At 36.6% G+C, this 23,330-nt stretch overlaps 2 protein-coding genes across 2 annotated transcripts; both read right to left on the bottom strand.

The window, feature by feature from the left end:
* Positions 1 to 1,514: 1,514 nt before the first annotated feature.
* On the bottom strand, positions 1,515 to 5,863 carry LOC122038912 (probable potassium transporter 9). The gene is made up of 9 exons (XM_042598887.1): positions 5,496 to 5,863; positions 5,113 to 5,347; positions 4,786 to 5,031; positions 4,629 to 4,682; positions 3,748 to 4,008; positions 3,489 to 3,541; positions 3,293 to 3,416; positions 2,904 to 3,158; positions 1,515 to 2,627 (listed from the first exon to the last, which is right to left on the bottom strand). The coding sequence occupies exons 1-9, from the start codon at positions 5,532 to 5,534 to the stop codon at positions 1,585 to 1,587; spliced, it is 2,310 nt and encodes a 769-aa protein (XP_042454821.1). The 5' UTR covers positions 5,535 to 5,863; the 3' UTR covers positions 1,515 to 1,584.
* Positions 5,864 to 9,570: 3,707 nt separating this feature from the next.
* Positions 9,571 to 15,700, bottom strand: LOC122038911. Its single transcript, XM_042598886.1, has 9 exons — positions 15,111 to 15,700; positions 14,095 to 14,280; positions 13,728 to 13,820; positions 13,382 to 13,564; positions 13,156 to 13,258; positions 12,876 to 13,061; positions 11,638 to 12,779; positions 10,904 to 11,340; positions 9,571 to 9,960 (listed from the first exon to the last, which is right to left on the bottom strand). The coding sequence occupies exons 1-9, from the start codon at positions 15,357 to 15,359 to the stop codon at positions 9,903 to 9,905; spliced, it is 2,637 nt and encodes an 878-aa protein (XP_042454820.1). The 5' UTR covers positions 15,360 to 15,700; the 3' UTR covers positions 9,571 to 9,902.
* Between the last annotated feature and the right edge of the window lie 7,630 nt (positions 15,701 to 23,330).

Here is a 23,330-nt window from a genome sequence, read left to right as displayed (position 1 = left end):
CGATCGGTGTCTAGAGCAGTATCACCTGAAAGCAATCCTCTCTGCTGATCCGTCGCTTGAAGATGGCTACACCGTCGCGCTCGTCCAATATCCTCACGGGAGAGTCTTTTTTACCAACTCCGGCGACGAGCAATGGTCCGATCTAAGGAACCCCATTCCAGTCCAAAATATGGTCTTCCATAAAGGTAAACTGTACATGAGCACAAACTCAGAAGTGTGTGTTTGTGATCTAGAAGTGGCCCAAATTGAACATGGCGGCGGAGTGCCCATATTTAGAGTGGTGGATCAAGCAGTACATCGTGACGACCTGCACTACTTGTTTGAGACTCCTCGGGGAGATCTTCTGAGTATTTACAGGGAGAGAAATTATAATCTGACCAAGACCCTGTCTGTCCGGGTTTGCAGGGTGGTGATAGATGATGAGGAGAAGCCAATTGAAACACTAAAAAAAACGATGGACATGAGAGAGTTTATTTTCTCCATAGACGGCGGCATAAGAGTAGAAGTGGGGAAGGACTTGGGAGACTTGATCATCTCCTTAGGCGGCGGCAACGCACTCTGCCTTTCTGCTGGTGATTTTTCACATTTGACGCCTAATTCTATATATTTTACAGATGACGATCTAATTCGACTTCCGATGCTTTCACCCTACCTTATGCCATTGTTTTTGGATCGAAATTGGTTCCAAAGAATTCTGAATTGTCCGATTAGCATCGCCAACACTTTCGTCCAATTATATTGGCAGCCCTCCTCCAGCTCCGTTGATTAGTAAGTCTATAATCAGTTGAAGTTACTATATCATTTTGTGTATGTTTGAACTTTGGTAAATACTAAGCATTTGTATGCAGTGTCTTTCTTTTAAAAAAGTACTGTGTTTGAAATGTATGATTTTTGTATAATTTTTTTAATTCACAAGTTTCTCATAGCTTAAAAAACCATTAGCAAAAGATTCTTTGAAAGAAATACGATAAAGAATCCGACTTGTCTTGATAAGAACCACTATATGTTCCGTATAGATTCGATCTATGAGAACATAATTAATATTAGTAGTAGAAACTATGATTACAAACAAAATTAATATTTTATATTGACTGATAGAAGAGAGATAAATATGATAGAGAACTCACTCGTAACTAGAGTACACAAAATATTTATAAAATAGCTAAAGCTAGAGTGAAAAATACATTAAAACTGAATCCAATTAGCTACTAGAGGTTATTGTTGTTTGTCTCTCTCCCTTTACTTCAGCTTGCTTTGCTAAAAAAGCTAAACCCCATTATCAAACAGAATCATTCTGGATCCAACAGGAATTGTAACTATTGATGTATATTTTGTTAATTTAAATTCATTGTCTTTGTTTATTAGACCAACTAAACAGTGTTCTTGTGGCCTCTGCTACTACCAAAAGGAATACTTTGTTCTACCCATTGTGTATAATTAAGTCTATAAATTCTCTTTGTTGGTCTAGCCTTATCCACTAAAAATGGAATAAAAATGGATTTGCGACACTTACAGATCAAGTAGGATTCTTGTAGTGACTCATCTTCTTAGTTGCACACGGTTCTTGGTCGAACATACTTCAGTTTACAATAGATAAACCATTCCTACTTCAAGGAGTGATTCTGGAGGCAATCTGAGGGCCACATTGGGTCCGCGACAATTCTGCCGGAGAAAATTGTAGAGGATGATTGTCGTCTTCTTTATAAACGAGGATCCGGCCTTTGCTTGAATGTGTGAATGCCCCATTATGGACGCAATGCCAGATTCGCGTGCCAAAAGTAGTTCTTGGAGCTCATTGGATACAATGCCATCTTTAGCACCCTCATTCTCTGGTAGAAGGAACCTTACTTTCTTTGCTTTACTCCTGAGATTTGTGTCATTAGAGTTCCTTTCGTCCTCAAACTTTACCATCGTGCTTGCATCTGCTGAGTTCTCTTCGATTGCCCACTTGCACGGCGAGCTTCCAATGATAGTGAATCCACAATTAGCCTCATCAGACAGATTTCCAGGGAGCGAAGCTTCGGATCGTATGAAATTGGCAAGGCTAACAATCAACTCTGACTCAAAGGAATTGACATCTTGGTGTATATCACGGTAACCATACCGTACGATGCACCGATAAGATCGGAACTCTCGAGGCCCAACACGGCCTACAAGGTATCTTTCAGATGGAGGAACAAAGGGAACAGGAACATACTTTACACAAACAAAGACGAGTATCTGGTGGAATGCAGGGAGATTAGTGACAAAGTGAGAAAAATTTGCTGGCACGCCAATAACAATGTTAGTGTAGACAAGGCCTACACCAGGAACACGTGAAATGCCAAGAGAGTCACGAAGGGCGAGAAGCCAATCGATGGAAAGCTTGTTTTGAAGATCAAACTCGTACTTCTTGATCGTAAAATGATGCCACACAAACATGACAACCATCAGGAAGAAAGCAAGAAGGATGGGCAGCCAAGCACCGTCAAGAAACTTCATAAGCGATGACGAGAAGTATAAGGCTTCTATTGATCCAAAGATGAGAAAAAATGCAAGGGAAAAAACAAGGGAGGTGTGCCAACATAAGATCATGACCAAGGATGTGAGGCAAGTGGTAACCAACATAACTGTAATTACTGCTAAACCTGCATCGTAAAGCAAGAACACAAAATCAAAAACAAGATTCTCTTAAATAGGCTATGATAATTCGAGCAACAGCTTAATGGTTATAATTGACAGTAATGATATAGAAGAAGCTGGAAAACTAGTATGTGAGTCAAGATATTGTACCATTTTAGCGATCAAATGACATGATAAATGATAAGTTTTCACAGATAAATAGAGTGACAATGAGGCACACAGCAACTGCAAAACATTGTTAGACAATGCAAAATTTTAGAGTTGGTTTGCCCAATCTGTACCTGATGCATTGCCTAGATGTTTCGTGTCACGGAAGCCTATCGCAGCCACCACACAGAGTATCATGAGCACCCAATTGACCTCTGGAATATAGATCTGGCCATGAATCCTGTTAGAGGTGTGGACTACCTTAACCCTCGGAAAGCAACCAAGAGATTGACTTTGGCTTATGATGGAGAATGTTCCGCTGATGATTGCTTGACTGCCAACAACAGAAGCAAGTATCGCTATCACAAACACCGGCCATCTCACACTCTCTACATGGAAGAAAGAAGTTTCACTCGTCAATATTCCACAAACTATTCTGCTACTGCTGCTATATGAAGTTGTTTGAGCCTTGCAATCTGTGTTAAGCAATCCTTATTGAGGAAGAAGAAGAAAATACATTTACCTGGAACATAGACATAGAAGCCAATTTGGTAATTGTTGTTCATCGAGTGATGTTTCGATAAGTAAGCCGCCTGTCCCATGTATGCCAAAACTAAAGCTGGATAAACACATGAAGTGAAGGCAATCTGCATTCACCAGGAACAACAATGAAAGATTGCTGATGATACTGACAACTTGAACATAAACTGACAAAGTACCTGAATTGCTCTAAACGAGAAGTGACCTAAATCTGCAAACATGGCCTCTGACCCTGATATTGCATGAACAAACTGATATAACTCATCAAACCAAAATCAAAATAAAGAAACATAATGAACATAGGATACTTGATACATTATCCAACATGCTTATCGTTAAGCTAACAACTATATTTTTCACCCATCTAACTTATAGCTTTGTTACGGACTAATCATGAAAATGTAACAACTGTAACAGCGAGCATCAACAGCTTATTACCTGTCATGCATAGTAGGATTCCTCCTAAAGACATCCAACCACCTTTTCTCGTCTTCTTCAAGAATTTGAACATGTAAGATGGAGACAATTTTTGGTATATAAGTGGATTCCACTTAATAATGTTGTATATACCGAGTGTACTGATACAGAGAAGCCATGTCACAATAATTGGTGCAAATAAGAATCCAACCCGATGAGTGCCATAGTGTTGAAGGGCAAACAAACAAACTATCAAGAAACAGGTAATAGGGACCACAGCATCTGTAAAAAAAAAAATGAAATTGGGGATAGAAGACCTGTACTTTATCTGAATATAACAATGTTTTTCAAAAAAAAAATACTGTGAAGTGAACAAAAAGGGATGACTAACTTATGATGCAATATCTTATATGATTGCCTTCTCTAAACATGGCTCTACTCCCATTTTGCTTCAGTACAAAAATATAATTGATTGAACTCCTGTAATTTAACAAATGCAGAACATATACATATCCCCAGCACTTGTTGAATTGAATTTCTTATCTAAATATCATGGAAAAGTCATGATAAATACAAGACAATCATAGGCCAATATTTTTGCATATCAACTGACTAGAACCACTGCAACAAAGCCAAATATATAATAGAAATCAGGATCTAAAACAAGATAGGGAAAAGTAGCTTGTGATCTGCAGTTTTCAACTAGAAAATTAGGACCACAAAATCATGGTATAAAACCATCAGTTTCCTGTATATTATATTAATATCAGAAACAAATTAATGCGAACTCTTCCAAAGATTCGTCCACGTCAGGTTGATTAAAACCTATATGGCATTATTTTCTTTTTTGAAAGTAACTAATCAAGCAATAACCAAAACTTCTAATGTAATTGTGAACTTACATTCGTGTTGGGTCTTCGATAAAGACAACCCAAGCCCTGATACTGCAGAAAAAACTGCACACAAACAGGATAAATGAATCGGATTTTGTAAAAGAAATAACAAAGACAATAGGATCTATGCAGATCAATTCACAATTTCAGAAGAAGGTAAACCCACCTGATAGAGCAGGAGTTAGCACTCCATCTCCGATGACCATACAAGTGCCAAGCAAAGCCACTATCAGAAGAACAATATGCAAATTCTTGTGTTTCTCAATCCAGATTTTGATCCTCCAATTATAACCGTGAGCATGGTGGGATTCACATTTGTAGGTCGACACCTGTTCATCTGAGGTTTGCTTGTTGGGAAGAAGACTCACATTGACATTTCTACATATCAGAGAATAAAGGGCAAAAGTACCACCTGTATCAACACAAAGAAAACTGATCAAAATCCAAAGATTAATTGATCCCAAACGTCGTTGTTTGCTACTGCTAAGGTCACCTTGCCCGTTGTCATGAGCTCTAACAACGATGAACACATACTTGAGAAGCGGCACAAGAGTAAGGGTCCAGAACACAAAGGATAGCACACCAAAGATCTCCTCATTGGTTTCAGAATGTGTTATATCGTCCGCGAACGTGCTCTTGTAAACATACAAAGGCGAGATGCTCAGGTCACCATATACCACACCGAGACTTTGGTACGCCAAGAGCATCGTTGTCTTCCATGAACTTTTCTGCGAATGATTAACAAAAACAATCCCTTTTAACAAAGATTGCCAACCATTGAAGGAAAACCCACATAATCAAAGAACCCAACCCTAAAAAAAACCTGGCTGAACGGAATGGTGGAGAAGTCACTAAAAAATCAAGCAAGATTCAAACCTTTAGGGATTTGTCACTGCATCCGAGCTCAGGATCCATCGAGGAGCTTCCAATCCCAAATTTACTCTTTCGCTAGAGCAGTCTCCGATGCGATCTACAAACTATATCACGCTAAACGGGAGGCGACAAGGCATATGGCGATACAGCACAGCATTCCCCCCAGGGCAAGCTGGAAGCGGAAGGCGCCAGGGGAGGCCTTGTGAGCGCCGTTTGCTTGACGATGTGATCGATGAAAGAAGCCAAACAGCATGGTCAAGATGAGAGCACCTTCGTTGCTGGGTATTTAAAGCTCAGTCGATCCTCCATTGCTGCTGTCGACTGCGACTCTGAGCACTGGCGCACGAATCAGACCATTCAATTTCTGTTTTTCCTCCTTAAAAAAATAATTAAAAAATGTCCATTTATTTTTCACAAATTATATGTGGTATGGTAAGATAATTCGACCACTAACATTTAATATTTTTTAAAAATGTCCTTCAAAATTTAAATTTATCTAGGAGTAATTAATTAGTTTTTTCTAATTATTATTAAAATCAATGGGGGAAAAAGTATTTTGATAAGGAAATAATACATTTAAAAATATTTGAAGTTACATTGGAAGGAATGGACGGCCGACCACGTGGGCGACGTACGAGAGAAAGGAAGAAGACAAGAACCGATCATGTTCCAAGAACTTGCGATGCTTCTTCTATCCATAGTAATGCGTACAATTGTAGACCTCTATCCGACTAAATAAGTAATTACCTTTATTTATATATATATATATATATATATATATATATATATAAAGATTAACTTAAGCCCCAAGTAAATCTGAGAATAATAGCTGTCAATATAGATTTTTATATATATTTTCCTAAATTACATTCATTATTATCTGACTTAGTTAATTATTATTTTATTAAAAATCTTCCCCCTTTACTAATTAATTTTGATGAAGCCGTTAATATCTTTTTTTCTATTCACACTAAAAATAATTTGAAAGTTTATTAGTAATTCCACAAACGAAACAATTAGTGATCTAGAGTTCGAGATTCAGTTGCGGCATATTATTATGAATTTTTTTCAATCATTAATTTTCTCTGGTTGTTTTATATAAAAAAATATAGTTCTCTTTAGTCCTACATCTTAGAATTGACAACACTATGATCAAAGAAGTTTCTATAAATACTTTAGGCCGACAATGTTAAAAAATATACTTTTCTTAATTTTTTACACTAAGATAAGTATAATATTAAATTAAATTAATTTTTTTCATAGGGAAGCCGTAAGATTGACATTCGAAAATTCAAACAATTGAGATTTTCAAAAGTCAAGTACTTTACCCTAATGACTCTACTAATGACTCTACTTTAGTATTTTAATACTAAAATACTTTAATTAATATAATTTCATTATAAAAGGTCAATGTGATTTCAATGTATTATATTATACACGCGACGCGTGTACATGATCACTAGTTTTTTTTGAAAGATGAGTTTAGTGTTGGGTTTTTCGGGCCGCGAAAACCGCGTTTTCGCGTCGCGGAAACCCCGAATCACCCTAGCCAACGGATCTCGTGCGAAGAAAAGATTTAAAACAAAAATTACGAGTATGAGTTTCTCCTTAGATCTACTCCTAGATCTACATGAAAAGAGTTATACCTTTGAAGCGAAGCCCTTCGCGTTCCCGCTCGTCCAAATGGTGCCGGATCTCAAGAGTATCAAGATAGATACTCCTCTAGAAGTATCCACACGGACAACTTAGGTGGAGAAGACCTAAACAAAGGTGTGCTAGCATCTTGATAGGTCACGGCAAGAAGAGGAGAGGGAGAGGAAGAGAGCTCCAAGAGGAAGAAGAAGGAATAATGCACTTGAATGAGGAAAATCAATTTGATTCCCATTCAAAAGTGGCCGGCCACTTTCAAGTTGTGTAACTCCCAAAAAATTACATTAAGTGCAATTAATGTGAAGCTATTAAAGAAAATGACTTTGTAACTTCTATGAGGTGGCACCCATGATGATGTGGAGTAACATCATTGGTCCACATCAATGCCAACTCACAATGAGGTGGCATAAAGTCAAGTCAAACTTGACTTTTAATCTTCCTCTCAAGTCAAGTCAAACTTGACCAAATCTCTTCCATGGTTGATCTAATCTAACCATTTGATTCAAGCCAACTTAATATAATGAATCTAATTCATTAAATTAAGTTGATTTAATGAGTCATAATCAAAATTAGACTCATTGAATACATGAATCCACTTGAGTCCAATTCAAGTTATAGCCCAATTAGGATTACTCTTAATCCAATTTGATTCATCAAATGAATCTAATCCTCTTGGTTCATCATATGAACCTAATCTCCATCTAATTGTCCTTAGTGTGTGACCCTATAGGTTCTTGTAACTTTGGCAATGCCCTAAACTCATTTAGGAGCATAAGTAATGAGCGGTATCTAGCAACACATCATTACTACCCAAGTTACAAGAATGTTGAGATCCAACATCACCTTGTGACTACTAATTGTGACTCCTCATAATATATGACAAGTGTCCTTCTATCCTAGACATCTAGATTGATCAATATGAGGCATAGACTGTGTCATCCTCTAATCAATCTAAATCTTGAACTCCAAGTAGACTCACTCGATCAAATGAGCTTAACATCTCATGTTGACTCATTTGGGCATGGTCATGCACTTCGTGGTCTAACTTTATCAAGAATACCGATGTCACTCTCGTCATATGGGAGAGATAGATCTCATCTACATCACTCACATCCCTCTGCATAATTTGTTATATACCCAGTAATCGCCTTTATAGTCCACCCAGTTACGGGTGACGTTTGACGAAACCAAAGTACATAACTCCTTATGTAGGGATCTATGGTGACTTCAGGTATAAGGACTAGTAGTCATTCTAATAGCCACATGAGAAAGTATATGACACTCATATAACGATCCATGATACTTTCTCATGGCGGGTCATTCAATATACATTCTCTAATGTATACTCATGTGTCAACTTGATATCTCTATATCCATGACTTGTGAGATCAATTCATCGAGTTGACCTACATGCTAGTCTTATTGCATTAACATTGTCTCTGAATGTTAATACTCGACTAGGAATGATTAAGAGTAGTGTTCCCTATATCATCTCACTATCGGTTCAACTAACCGATTGATATAGGTGAGAACCGTCTACTCAAGGACATTATTATACTTAGTTTATTTGGCACCAATACAAGTAAGTATAATAACCAAAATCAAAATGTCTTTATTTATATAGAATATGATACAATAAGTCCAAAATATAATCATCAAATGATTGGCTTTATAGCTCTAGCTAACATTTAGTTATGGTTAAAATAAGAATATTATAAAAGAAAACTTCGATCAATCCGAACTAATTTAAAAATTATAAATTTAAAATTCAATCCATCCAATTAACCTGATCCATATAGATCTAAATATTTAAATTTAAGAATTTAATTATCTAAATTATGTAAAAATAAATTTGATCCGTCAATCATACCCGAGTTGACACGAAAAATATCCAGTCAATCCTAAAATCTTAATTCAAAGTCAACTCGAACCTAATTTTTTTCAGATCAAATTCAAATCCAACCCGATTTGATTAGAATCCTAAATCCTTACGCTAACCTGATATTTTTAGTGTTGACTTAGATTGCCAGATCGGATTCATTTTTAACACACTTGAGTGACCTTCTCAAATTCATCTATCGAGTAAATCCAAAACTACAAAATGCAACAGCCAAATATCACTACTATTTCGAGCACCACGAACGTATGAGCCCAAGGGGTAGGACTTGCATGTTTTTAGACACTAGATTTGAAAAAAAAAAAGACTTTATATCATTCAACTTGTTAACTTCAGAATGTGCTAATTCTGTTGCAAACTTAAATTTATCAAAATATTAAAAGTTGGCATATTTTAGGAGTCAACTAAAAACACACTCGTTAACTTCAGCATAATGCATCATTAGTGAGATCAACAACTCATATTTCTTAACCACGAACTCTAATAACCTGAAAAAAAAGAGAGAATCTAAATCAAAAACTTGAGCAATAATTTTTCTACAACTCAAATCTTTTTTTCCCTTCATCTAAACTGCATCATCAACAAACCAATGTCACTAAAACATCAGGCAGATACATCAAAAAAAAAACAAAAAGGAAAATGGGATTAAAAATTCTCTGACCATATTTAAATCTACCATAATAGAATGGTGAAATATAAACATCACAAAAAAAGACTGTTAGAATGTACACAGTGTAGTAATTCTCTTCCTGAATGCTTCAGCATTCATTGCTTTGTCTTCCTAAACCCTTCATTCAGTGTAGTAATACTCTTCCTGAATGCTTCAGCATTCATTGCTTTGTCTTCCTAAACCCTTCATTCTTTTATCCTGCCAAAGGGGGGAAGTCACCGTCATCCTTCAGCTGATAGGGTTGAGTTAGCCTGCACATTTCATACATTTCCAACTTTTTATGGTCACTGATGCTAAATAATGAAGACCTTTTTGTTTCACAATCTACTAAAATATTTCCAAGTTATGATTTATGACAACAAATTTACAGTGTCAACTGTTTCATCACAGATTATTTATCTTCAGTATTGTCAAGCAATGGCATGGAAAAGCATGTCCTTTTTAGATTAAAATGTAAAGAAAATTGAGGGAGTTTTTGCACACAGATTGAATGATTTTGCCCCTGATTGATACATAGTTTTGAGATATAGCTATTGTGTTGTGTTTCTGTTCAAGATTAGAAAAGGATGCTAAGCTCCATGTGTCACTTCCATCCATTCCTGTATCTGAAGGTGTTTTCCACTTGATGTTTATTATTTGCTGCTTCTGTGATTTTTATTTCATGACTATTAAATCAAATCCATTGTGTGCAGTATCAAAAATCGTAATTGGTATTGAGTTTGTCATAGAAACCTTTAAGAGTTCATAATCACTTTCGTGTAACAAAAGGAAAGAACCTTTTGGGTTCTCAAGCTGACCAATATCATTGGACGATGATAATGCACGCATCCTTTGCAGGAATTTATCACCTCCACCAAAGGATCTTAAAGGGCCATATCAAGGGAAAGAGGAACATTCTAAAATTTTCTTTTAACAAAAGAAGAGAATTTGCCTAATTTAAGTTTTGTAAGGTTACGGTGCTTGACCAGAAGTAATTCAGTGGACTACAAATATAAATTCATCAAAAGGCAAAGTTGGAGATGTTGATCACTCTAGAGGCCCATGAATATGAGTCAATCAAATGGTCAACAAAGAGAAAATCTTATATTAAAAAAACTGAAGTTTTTGCAAAACACTATGCGAACCAAACTGTTGAAAAACAATTAGCAAATCATGCTGCAATTAATAATTGATATTCCAAGATACGTGACTTACTTTTCATTGTTCAAACTTCTATGAGGACTTTCGACTGTTAATGTTGGTATAGATGATCCAGAGCCCCTACCAACAGCATTGGCTGACTCTAAATTGGCACCCCTTCCTGAAGACAAACTTCCCGTCGTAACAGGACCAAAATTACCAAATTCAAGTTTGCCTTCAGAAGTGTATGGATAACCATTTGCAGGAGAAACCACCATAAAAGCAGAGCCAGGTGACTGAGGGCGATCTGTTGAAATTGGATCTCCATGACCATTTCCCAAAAAACTAGGAGGTATAGGCGGTGGAGGTGGAACATGATTCCTTTCGTCCGATGTTCCCTCATAATATGGTGAGTCCCCATAACCATTTCTCCGGTATCTGGGAAAATGATTTGCTTGCATTTGATTCCTTCCTCTTCCTAACATATGTCTCTCTCTGTATGAACGAGAATTCTACAGAATCAAAGTTACCAAACAAAATTAAGCAATTGTACTTAGAACCTTATGTTAGATTAATAAGATCCACAGACGTTACTGCTCTCAAAAATATCATAATTTAGGTTAACTGTATGATGAACTCTCATGTATAAGCATCACAAATGGGAAGCTTTAAAATTTGTTCAAATTATGTCAGGACACCAAAACAAACATAGGAAAATATAGAATAAGTAAATGGAGATTAACTCATGTGCAACCTTACCACAAAACAAGGAATCAAAATGATTCTCAACTGGAACTAAAAAAACTCACCGTGTTTGGAAGGTATGTACCAGTTCCCCTTGTTTTCGTGATGTCTTTGGCACCATAATCATTAGAAATTAATGGCGGGATCAAATAATAACTTGTGGGAAGTGGTGGCATGTGGACAAGGCCAGTTGCACCAACATGCGCATACATGTTTTGCACATTCCAGGAATGCTTGTTTTGATATGGGGAAGGGGGAGCATGATAGAGCGGTACTAAATATGGGTTGAACAAACACTCTTGGAACTCCTGAGCATGATGAAGATTGCTATAATAAAGCTGATAATCACCACAGAGGTCTGATAAATTATTGGAACTAGGACTTGCATCATCTAACTTTCCATCATCTGGGCAGTCCCCATGGATTGAATCTTCACAATTCCAGTTTGCTGATGGTGATTCATGAACATTACTAGAAAGTGCAGTGGTGGTGGGTTCTCTAGGCCAGGATGCACTATTCAATGACTTAGCCTTGTATCTCATTTCATCACAAGAGGATGTAGATTTATTTGAAGACACTCCCACCACAACATTATCTCTCGTACTCATACTACCCAATGTCCTATCATTGTGATTGTTCTCTGAACAGAAAAACAAGTGGGGTGCATGAAAAACTTTTCCAGATGTTGACGGCTTAAAACTTTCATCTGATGATCTTGATGCTCTCGTGGAATGAAGAATTGTAGCATCATCAATGGAATGTTTGCTTGTAATGTCTTCCTCAGAAACCAAAGAGCCATTTCTAGACCAGTCCGCATTAATAGGTGAACTAGCAGAATGCTTGCCATGTTGTTTTGTTGATGTGCAATTCGCATCCAAGTTCAAATTCTTGAGGTTATTTATCGCATCCATCGATGCTCCATTAGAGTCACGGGTTGGTGAAGCTACAAAATGTAAGTCCTCATTTCCATTTTCTGCATTTAAGTTTGATACTTTGTATTCATCTCCCCTGTGATCGACTGTTCCACTCTTTAGGGAACTAGAAGTGACATCTTGCACATCTGGTCTTTCCCGACTTCCATGTCTACATAAGGTGCTTCTGAAGAACAAATTAATTTCATCTACAATATTTGCAGAAGATGATTGAAGTATCCGACCAAGTTTTCGAGCACCGAAAGTGAAAGCACTGCGTATACGGTGAAAATTACCTATGAGCAGGATAAAGAAGAAACTTAGTAAAAGATTTTCAAGTTAATTTAGAAATCTTGCCATGGAACTTAAACCGAAAGGAAAATACTACTAACTTTTGCTAACACTGCGTCCAAGATTATTGTTTGGTTTCAATGGATCCACAATATTCAGATACTTCTGCATGAATACCTGATTGCTGTTCCCATACATCCTAGATGGAACTGAAAACATTTCTATATATTCTTCAATAAATTCCTCGGTAAGTGGTGAACCGTTTCCTTTTGTTTCCAATGGTTCCACTGTGCAAGCACACCAAAAAGGTCAAGAAATAGTTAAAAAAAAGTTTCGTACAATGATCATTTACCAACAATAGTATGTTGAAAGTCGTCTTACGAACTAGTTTTGGCAATGAAGTAATAGAAACAGGGCCTTGTAGAGTGATACAGTATTTGTTCCAATCAAATTTACTGTAGTAGTCCAAAAACCTATAGAGAACCTGCCAAATGACAGCCCCTCATAAAAGCTAAAAGAGAAACAACAATATGAAATCAAATGCAAGAAGAAATCAAATGAACAAAATGAAATTTTAGAAGAAAATTCTTATTCTTGGATAACTCACCGCTAGGGGGCCATCCATATTCTCATGGAACAGATGGAAGACATGAAGTATTAAAATCTCCAACGCGTAAGTAGATATCAAACCATGATGAGCACCAAGAATGCGACTTTCATAGTAACACCAAGCCTTGATCAATATTATACTGCGTTTGAAAAGATGATCTTTTCCAATTTTTTCATTTATCTACAAGACAGTGTTGATTTGCAAATTGCATGATGAGAATAACATATTATTTCTATAAATGAATTAATATGCAAAATATATATGAGAGTTCTAGTGCCTTGGAAGAAAAAAATAAAGGATCAAATCATATTTGAAACTGCACCGGCAAGCTTTTCCCATGTACCTTCTCGAGAAAGCAAAGTGTACAAAGCCCACCAATCTGATTGAATGAGATATCTACCACAATATTCTGCACAATGCATTTCACAAGTTTAACCTGCATAGACAAAATTCAGTCATAAGACTCAAACTATGACTATCCTATATATCATAGTCTTATCAACCCAGAGTGAGGCAGTTTTCAGTCACCATCATACTTCAATGCACGTTAGGAAAATGAAATTTAAGAAAACTACAAGTTTACGAATGTATGTTACATGAACAAATCAACTGGCATATTTTAAAATAGATCACATTTTTAGAAGACAACTTGAATAGATGTATAATGTCATATACTAGACAATAAACCAAAATTCAACAAGATGAGAAACCTCAGCACGAATAAGTTGAACATCATTCACTTCAAATCCAGAATCCTTATTATGTTCTTCTTCTCCAAGAACAGAACAAAGTTCACTTGCCAACATCTCTTCATTATTAGGGGCACCAAGGGCGGTCAGATCAATATCTCCATCAGGAAGATAAGTCTTTAGAGGAACTGATCCAAATGGAAACACCTGATGAGATTTGAAAAGAAACAAAAGATATCAAGAATTCAAGACAAGATTCAGCCAGATTATGCCAAAAATCTAGTGCAGAAATGTCAATAGCACTTATCTCCAAAAGATTATACTAAATATCACACTTTGAAAACAAAAAACATAAAGGATACCATCATGTAAACAAAATACAATCCATTAGCAACTCAACCAGATTAAGTTTGTACGTAAGGCAATGAGCTAACATTAACCAAACCTTGATCACCTTCCATGCATGGTGCTATATGTGTGTATATATCTACATGTTCATGTGTACCTTAAGGAGAGGAAATTTTCAGTTCGAAATATCTGCGAATGGACAAAAGTTCTAAGCTCAAATGTAGATTAATATAAAAGTAGATAAATATATATCCAATAATATGGTTTCCTTCAGCTTTTAGTTTAATAAGATTATAAGAACAACAAAATTATAATGAAATCAAAAGACTTGTCCAGATTCTTTTCATCACAACACTACCCAGGGACACAATTGTACAATGAAAAGGTTCTGCATTCCCAATAAGTCAAAGTTATGTCATCAACGAAGTAGCCAAGTCTAACAAAAACATGAAGCCAACTACAGGGAAAACCAATGTACCCAACTATAAAGTGGTAAGGAGAGATTTAGAACATTATATTATAAGGTTAATACGCTCCACGCACACATGAAACGAACCACAAGATATGAACGCACAGTACATGATGAAAACTGATTTAAAGCAATTTTACGAACTGAAAAAAAAAAATCAAATAAGCATAATAACCAAAATTTGAATAGGTCGTACAAGAAACCAACAGAGATGAGTTACCTTACTCCCCATGCGCGTCGTGAGCAGCTCCTGCACATAATCAACGACGGCCTTCCGTCTTTCTTCGGAGACAACGGTCGGCCGGATGCACCGTAAAACTTCTCGAGTAGCCTCCTCCGCCCGCCTCCAGTTCTCAGCCTTGATCACAGAAGGATGCGGGTTCGGCGGCTGCGGATGGGAACAAGGCAAATCGTGACCTCCCGAAGCGTCGGCGTCGGCCAGCGGCGGCCAGGAATCCAGGTCCCCCATTCCGGGACGAGTCCGACGAAGGAACCCCCCCAAGCTCTAAACTTTCCTCCCGCCTGCGAATCGACGCGGCCCAGAGATCACAGGGGACCGAGAAATTGACGGAATCAAAAGGGAACGCGCCGCCAAATCGATCGGAAGGCGATCGCACGTCGAGGGCGGCGGAACGATCGCGAGGACAAGGGAAAGGCAGGAATTTTACGAGAGGAATTTAGCGAACAGGGCGGCTTGAGGAATTTGGGTGGCGATCCGGATCGAGGTTTTCTTTTGGGATCGGTTTCCGGTGCGTCGGCGAAAATCCCTTTTCGGAATCAGAGAAAACAAAAACAAAAACAAAAAAAATGGAGAAGAAAAAGGAAAATATAAACAAAAAGTATCTCCTTTAGATTCCTTTTTCCCACTTCTCTTCCTATTTCGAGAAAAGGTATTTAATTGGCAAAAATATAAAGGCTTTTTAATTTTAAAAAAAAAAACAAAAAAAAAATGTTATCGCCTTTCCTGCATTTTGACTTGGTTTACTGGGATTATTTTTTTATGTTAAAATTTTTAACTGATTAATTTTTAAAAATAAATATTTTTTAAATTTGAGATAAATCTAAAACTCTGGTTTACTTCAACTCACTATATAATTAAAATATTTATTTATCATAAAATAAAATTAAGATAAAGATAAATTTTCAATCATTTTTCTTTGGGAAAGGATTCCTATTATTTTACACTTTCTTCTCTTTTTGTGAATATTCAAATAAGACGGATATTTTTTTAATTATTAAATTTGATTTTTAAAATATCTTTTTGACCATTTGCCTTGCGCATTTTTATTTGAATCAACTAATCAAGCACTTGTTCAATAAGGCGACGGTTAGGTTGCAATAAAATAATGTAAAAAATCATGAAATTATGAGTCAAATTGGCTATAGAATTGTAATGCAATGGTCAAATTGATTGTAAAAGACGACACTAATCAAGTGGTTGGTCGATTATGCAGTCACAAAATCACTACTAACTATTAGATTAATTATGAAATTACAATCGAACGGTCGCTCAACTAGGTAATTATATATTAAAAAAACTAGGCAATTATATTTGGTAAAAAATAAAAGGATGTCTTTTATTTTTTTAAATCATCAAGATACACCTCAGTTTGATTTTTCATCAAAAAGATACCATACCTTCTAGTAAAATGACCCAACTATCTTTCACTATATATTGTTTCTATTTATTTTTTTTATATTTTCCACTTAAATCCTTAATCTGGGTGCGTAGCTATTACAAGTGAATTGTACACATTTTGTAATTGTTACAATATAGAAAAAATAAAGATTAAAATTATTTGAAATTTCCGAAAAAATTTTAAATGATGGTTTTTTAGTCCTAAATCTATCCATTATCAATTTCATCTCATATCCCGTTGTAGATCTTTGAATAATCTTCAATTTAATATATTGTGTATCATGTGGTTTAACTTGAATCAAAAATTATGAACTCTCAAAATATAAAACTTAATATTTGTGTTATAACAACTACAAAAACATAGCTGCTACAATTACATGGAGCAGTTAAGAAACTATACCTGCTACAATTATATGGTAGCTCAATTGTAACAACTACAAAATTGTAGTTGCTATAGAGTTGTAACATCTACAATTTCATAATTGTTACAACGTAAATGTTAAATCTTAAACTTTGAAAGATGGTAACTTTTGACTCGGATTGAACTACGAAACGCATAATATATCAAATTGAAGTTCGTTCATAGATATACAACTAATTATAGGTTGAAGTAACTTTTGACTCGGATTGAAGCACGAAACGCATAATATATCAAATTGAAGTTCGTTCATAGATATACAACTAATTATAGGTTGAAATCTATAACATCCAGATTTTAACTCAAAAAATATTGTTTAAAGTCTTTTTGAATGTTCTAAATAATTTGTCTTAAATCTTTTTTCCATGTTATAATAGCTATGAGATTGTAGTTGCTACAACACGCCTAAAATTCAGGATTTAGAGGGAAAATATAAAAAAGTGATAATAACAAGAATAACACAGTAGATTTTACATAAATATGAAAATATTTCATAAAAAAATTAAATTAAAATGGGCATTGGCACGGGACAACTGTCGAGGTAGAGTTCTAAGTTAAGATGGTCAATACCAGAGTGTCAAAGGGTCGAACGGAAGACGATTGCAACGGTCGGTCGGGACAATCAGTGTGGAGCAACAGGACGATAAGGAAACTGAAGAGATTGTTAATCACCCCAAAACTAGTGTCACGAATAAACGTCAAATTAATTCAGTGCTTGAAAATCCTAAATTCACTCAAGAGATAATGTAGTATAGGGCCCAAGTCGATTTTCTCAAGGAAACTAGTAGATGAGTGCTTGATTTAGATCCAAATCTCTTCTTGGGGTTCTTTTTGGGTTTTCTGCTTAAAAGTGGGGTTGTTGTATTTTTGAACTAAATCCTAGATAAAAAATCAAAATGTAATCCCATAAAAGAGAAGAAAATTAATTAAATCTAATCTAAAGGAAAATTTAAATTCACAGGAAAAGCTAAACTTCTTAACATGGAAGAAACTTACCCTAAAGTAATTAGAAGATCAACTAAGCCTAAAGATCAACACAACTCAACTTGAATTTGCAGAAAATTACAGAAACAAATAGTAGAATTGAAAAGCAGAACAAAACTCTCAGAATTCTAATTTAAAAAAAAATAGAATTTGCTTAATCAAGTGGGGAACAAAATTGCAGAATTTAAATCTAATTTGCAGGACAGAATTTGCAGAAACAAGATAATTGAAGAAACAAAAGTTGCATAATCAAAATTTCAGAAAGTAGAAATGCAAAAACAAGGTATTCAGGAACAGAAATTACTTAAACAAAAGTGTAGAAATAAAGAAATTGCATAAACTAGTAAGAAATAGCAAGGAATTAAACTGCCCACTCTCAAACACAATCAAGTTCTCAACAACACCCTTCTTGTCGTCGCACAAGAAGCCGGAGTTGAAATCCTCAGCTCTGGAAATCAGTGAAGAAGAGATTAACGCGTGCTGATCTGAGACCTAATCTGATTTTTCACAACCTAAATTAGAGAACCCCTCTCTTACGCTAATTGCGCTAACAGACTTGAATAATGCAAGGATTGCTGAAATTGCAAATCTGAACCAAACGAGGCGAGGATGAGAGAAGGACAAATGCCAGGAATCACCATAGAACCCCTCCAATGATTGCCGATGAAGAATGGAAAATAGATTGGCTCTTTCTGCCGTTACCAACAGCAAGAGCGACGGAAGTTCAGATTTAACAAACCCCCCGTAGAAACCCTCTAGGAGAGATTCCAGCCAACCGAAGATGTCCCAGCAGTTGTCTTAACCTTCAACACCAACCTCAACTCTTGAGAAGTTGATCGGAATGAAGAACGGGGGCTGTGATGCAAAGAAAACATGATGCAGAAATTTTTGGCACGATGAACAGTAGGCGCAACCACTGTTCATCCGTGAATCTTTGCATTCTTATACCTTGGTCTAACTGAACCGGAATTAGAGTGAATCTTGGTCTGGTTTAAGGAGAATTTTAGGTATTTGGTGTGAGGACTGGGCTTAGGTCATGATCAATGGTTTAGCTTAATGAAATGGCTAGAGTCAAATTGTGTGCACCATCTCTACTTGGTTGAATTCCTCTTGAGTTGATTTGGCTTCACTTGAATCATGTATCCATTCCAATATCCTACAAGACCCAATTCAAATGATGAGGAATATATCATGAATTAAGAAAAGAAATAACATTGAACTCAAAACAATTCTAAATTATAAACACTCTAAAGTGTTCCAATTAACACATAAAATTAGCTCAAAATTACCAAATATCAACCAAGAGACTTCTGACACTTTTCCAAGGCTTCACCGTTTGGGCTTCAAGCGGCAGCGGCAGAGAAGTGTGCGGCAGTCTAGATTTTCCAGCAACATCCAGCGAAGGGGTTCTTCATTGGAAGATTCGTTTGCCATCATCGTGTCGAAGCAAGCAACGCCCAACAATAGGCTACTGTTCACCGGCTTTGGGGGTTCCAGAGTCGGGTCTTTCGTGTGATGGCAAAGGGTAGTCGTTGGTAATTGGAAGTTAAAGTGTGAATTGTAAATGGATTAGCTTAGTTTAATTCTGTTAATTTTGTCAATTTACTTGTGTTGATGCTTTTGATTAAATGCTTGTATCAAACTTGATTCCCCATGTTTAAATTGCACATGTTATGCTTAATTAGTTTCATGCATACAGCGTATTCGATCAAATGCTTCAACTAATAGTTAGGTTTATTTCAATGCATTTTAGTTCGGTTAATTATCGCTTTGTCTTGTTCGTTCATGTTAAAGTTAATGTGTTAACCATCATTATGAGGAAGTTGGACCATCACTCTTCCATCGTGCATGCAATTGTTGTATGAATCAAAGAGTCACCTTGATAAGCTAAAGAGTCACCTTGATAAGCTAAACGGTTACTTAGCATTTAAGCTTACTTACCCTCTAAGGTTCTTTCAAGTCTATATAAAGGCTTTGTAATCAAAAGTTTATGATATAGAAAACAAAATATCTCTTTCTCCTCAAGAGTTCTACCAAAATTCTTCAATATTTGGTATCAGAGCCTCCAGGTTCTACCAATCAAAATCCATGGCCAGCTCGAGCTTAACAAACATCAACCATCTCATTCCAGAGTTTAATGGCGAAGACTATGATTTCTGGTATGTAAAGATGAAGACCATCTTTCGATCTCTTAACCAATGGGAGATTGTGGAGAATGGAGTGCAAGAGCCCGAGGAAACCACTGCCCTCAACGAAGCCGGTCTGAAGAAATTAGAGAAGTCTCGACAAGCCGACGCAAGTGCTCTCTCAATCCTTCAAAGAGCAGTCACTAAGGCTATATTTCCCAGAATCATGCGTGCCGACACTGCTAAAGAAGCATGGGAGATCTTGCAGAGCGAATTTCAAGGAGATGTGAAAGTGAGAGCGATTAAGCTCCAATCACTACTCAAGGAATTCGAAAATGCCAAGATGCAGGAGAAAGAAACACTCATGGAATTCTCAACCAGAATATTTGATTTGGTCAACATAATGAAATCTCATGGTGAAGATATTACAGATCAGAGACTGGTACGAAAGATTCTCATCTGTCTTCCTGAGAAATATGATCCCATTGTTGCCGTCATTGAAGAAACAAAGGACCTAACAACACTCACAGTTCAAGAAGTGATGGCGTCCCTAAAATCGTTCGAGCAAAGATTGTCCAGACATTCTGAAAAGCCAATAGAGGGTGCATTCCAATCAAAGCTCAAAATTGGTAACAACGAACGAGAGGGCCAATCACGAGGTGGATGGAAATCAAGAGGACGAGGTGGACGTAACTCAAAAGGAAGAGGAAAAGATAACTCATCGAATTGCAGCAACTGCAATAAGCCAAATCACTCCGAGAAGGACTGTTGGTTCAAAGGCCAATCGAGATGCAAAATATGCAATCGATTTGGTCACCTCACCAAAGATTGCCGAAGTAGGAACTCTTATCAGGCAAATCAGGTTGGAGAAAATCAAACAGCTGAGGAGACACATGGAACATTCTATGTATGTCACACAGCCACCAACAAGGAGCAAGGAAAATGGTTGCTAGACAGCGGATGTAGCAACCATATGACGCCGATCTCAGAAATTTTCTCTGAGATCGACAATAGCATCAATGCTCCTGTTCAGTTTGGAAACGGAGAGCAAACAAAGTCAAAAGGACTTGGGAGAATCGCCATCGAGACGAAGGAAGGTCCGAGCTGCATCAACAATGTCTTGTGTGTGCCGAGCTTGAGTCAAAATTTACTCAGCCTTGGACAATTGGTGGAAAATGGGTACAAGCTCTGCTTCGATAACAATGAATGTGTTATATTTGACAGGAGAGATAAGTCAAAGGTGTTCACAAAGATCAAAATGGTCAATCGAAGCTTCGCTCTCAACATCAATTATGCCGATCTAAAAGCTCATCGAGCTTCTACCTCGGACTACCTGACATCAACCTTATGGCATCGACGACTTGGTCATCTTAATTTTCAAAGCCTCAAAGAATTATCTGGCAAGAGTATGGTGCAAGGACTTCCTCACATAGAAGGAAAGCAACATATATGCGAAGGATGCGCGTTTGGAAAGCAACATCGACTTCCTTTCCCGAAAGGAGTATCATGGAGAGCTAAAGAAAAGTTGGAACTTATCCACACCGACGTCTGCGGACCGATGGACACCCTTTCTCATGCTCAGAATAGGTATTTCATTCTTTTCATCGATGATCACACTCGCATGACTTGGGTCTATTTCATGAGACAGAAGTCGGAAGTATTTATGATATTCAAGAAGTTTAAGAGTCTCGTCGAAAAACAGAGTGGATGCTTCATCAAAACCTTAAGAAGTGACAGAGGCAAAGAATACACTTCTAAAGAATTTCATAATTTTTGTGAAGATGAAGGAGTAGAAAGGCAACTAACGGTAAGGTACACCCCTCAACAAAATGGTGTTACCGAGAGGAAAAACCAGACAATCGTTGAAATGGCAAAATCAATGATGCACGAGAAAGGTTTACCCAAAATCTTCTGGGCTGAAGCAGTCTACACAGCCGTTTACTTATCCAATCGATGCCCAACCACGGCCATACCAAACAAGACTCCGTTTGAAGCATGGAGTGGTAGAAGACCATCGGTGAACCATCTCAAGGTATTCGGAAGTATTTGCTATTCTCAAATTCCAAAAGAGAAACGAAGCAAACTTGACGAATCTAGCGAAAGATGTATTTTTGTCGGCTACAGTACCATGAGCAAAGGTTATAGACTATTTAACCTACAGTTGGGTCAAGTTATTATTAGCCGAGATGTTCAAGTTGATGAAAATGCTTTATGGAATTGGGAAGAAAACAAAGTTGAGAAGAAAGACATTTTGATCAGTACTGACAAAGAAGATGAAATTGAGCCAAACACACCAGATTCAAGCACATCTCAGCATCAGTAGCCACTTCACAAGCAATTTGGCTTCGAAGAATCTTAGCTGATCTCGGTCATCATCAGATTGAAGGAACCGTGCTATACTGCGATAACAAATCTGCAATCGCTATGGCTAAGAACCCAGTTCACCACAGCCGAACTCGACATATAGCACTCAAGCATCATTTCATTCGACAGACAATTGAAGATAAAGAAATTCAACTTGAGTTCTGTCGATCTGAGGAGCAATTGTCTGACATCTTCACAAAAGCACTTCCGAGAGAAAGATTTGAACAACTCCGAGCCAAACTTGGAATCCGACAACACATTAAGGGGGAGTGTTAAAGTTAATGTGTTGACCATCATTATGAGGAAGTTGGACCATCACTCTTCCATCGTGCATGCAATTGTTGTATGAATCAAAGAGTCACCTTGATAAGCTAAAGAGTCACCTTGATAAGCTAAACGGTTACTTAGCATTTAAGCTTACTTACCCTCTAAGGTTCTTTCAAGTCTATATAAAGGCTTTGTAATCAAAAGTTTATGATATAGAAAACAAAATATCTCTTTCTCCTCAAGAGTTCTACCAAAATTCTTCAATAGTTCAATTTCGTTAAGTTCTAGTTTTGATTTAATGCAATTAGGATAGATTGGCTTAGGTTTTGTTACATGCTAGTTTCATTTTATGTTTTACTTATGTTGTCTTTTATTTTCTACAATTGTAGTTAGGTTAGGCTTAGCTTTATTACTCGCATTGCCTTTCATTTATTAGATTAGATTTCATTTAATGTTGTGTCATTTTGTTCTTTATAGTTTAATTGTGTTGATAGTTAATCCATAGCGTAGTGTGACAATACGTTGTGGATTAATTATTTGCACTTAGTTAGATTTCATTCCAACATTAGATTGGTTTCCTACTTGTTGTGCTTTTCATTTGTTAGATTTATAATCAAAATCCAAAACCCCCAATTCCATATT

This window comes from Zingiber officinale, chromosome 1A (assembly GCF_018446385.1).
Source record: "Zingiber officinale cultivar Zhangliang chromosome 1A, Zo_v1.1, whole genome shotgun sequence".
In the NCBI taxonomy this organism is placed as follows: Eukaryota; Viridiplantae; Streptophyta; class Magnoliopsida; order Zingiberales; family Zingiberaceae; genus Zingiber; species Zingiber officinale.
This window is presented reverse-complemented; position numbering and strand designations above follow the sequence as displayed.

Coding starts and splice junctions, on each gene's coding strand:
- LOC122038912 (XM_042598887.1), bottom strand. CDS start 5,534: ATGGATCCTGAGCTCGGATGCAGTGACAAATCCCTAAAG. Junction 3,542..3,747: donor AATCCTACTATGCATGACAG/GTAATAAGCTGT, acceptor ATGCAATATCAG/GGTCAGAGGCCATGTTTGCA. Junction 3,417..3,488: donor TCTCGTTTAGAGCAATTCAG/GTACTTTGTCAG, acceptor TGGTGAATGCAG/ATTGCCTTCACTTCATGTGT.
- LOC122038911 (XM_042598886.1), bottom strand. CDS start 15,359: ATGGGGGACCTGGATTCCTGGCCGCCGCTGGCCGACGCCGACGCTTCG. Junction 13,821..14,094: donor TTCAACTTATTCGTGCTGAG/GTTTCTCATCTT, acceptor TTGTCTATGCAG/GTTAAACTTGTGAAATGCAT. Junction 12,780..12,875: donor TGGACGCAGTGTTAGCAAAA/GTTAGTAGTATT, acceptor TCCTGCTCATAG/GTAATTTTCACCGTATACGC.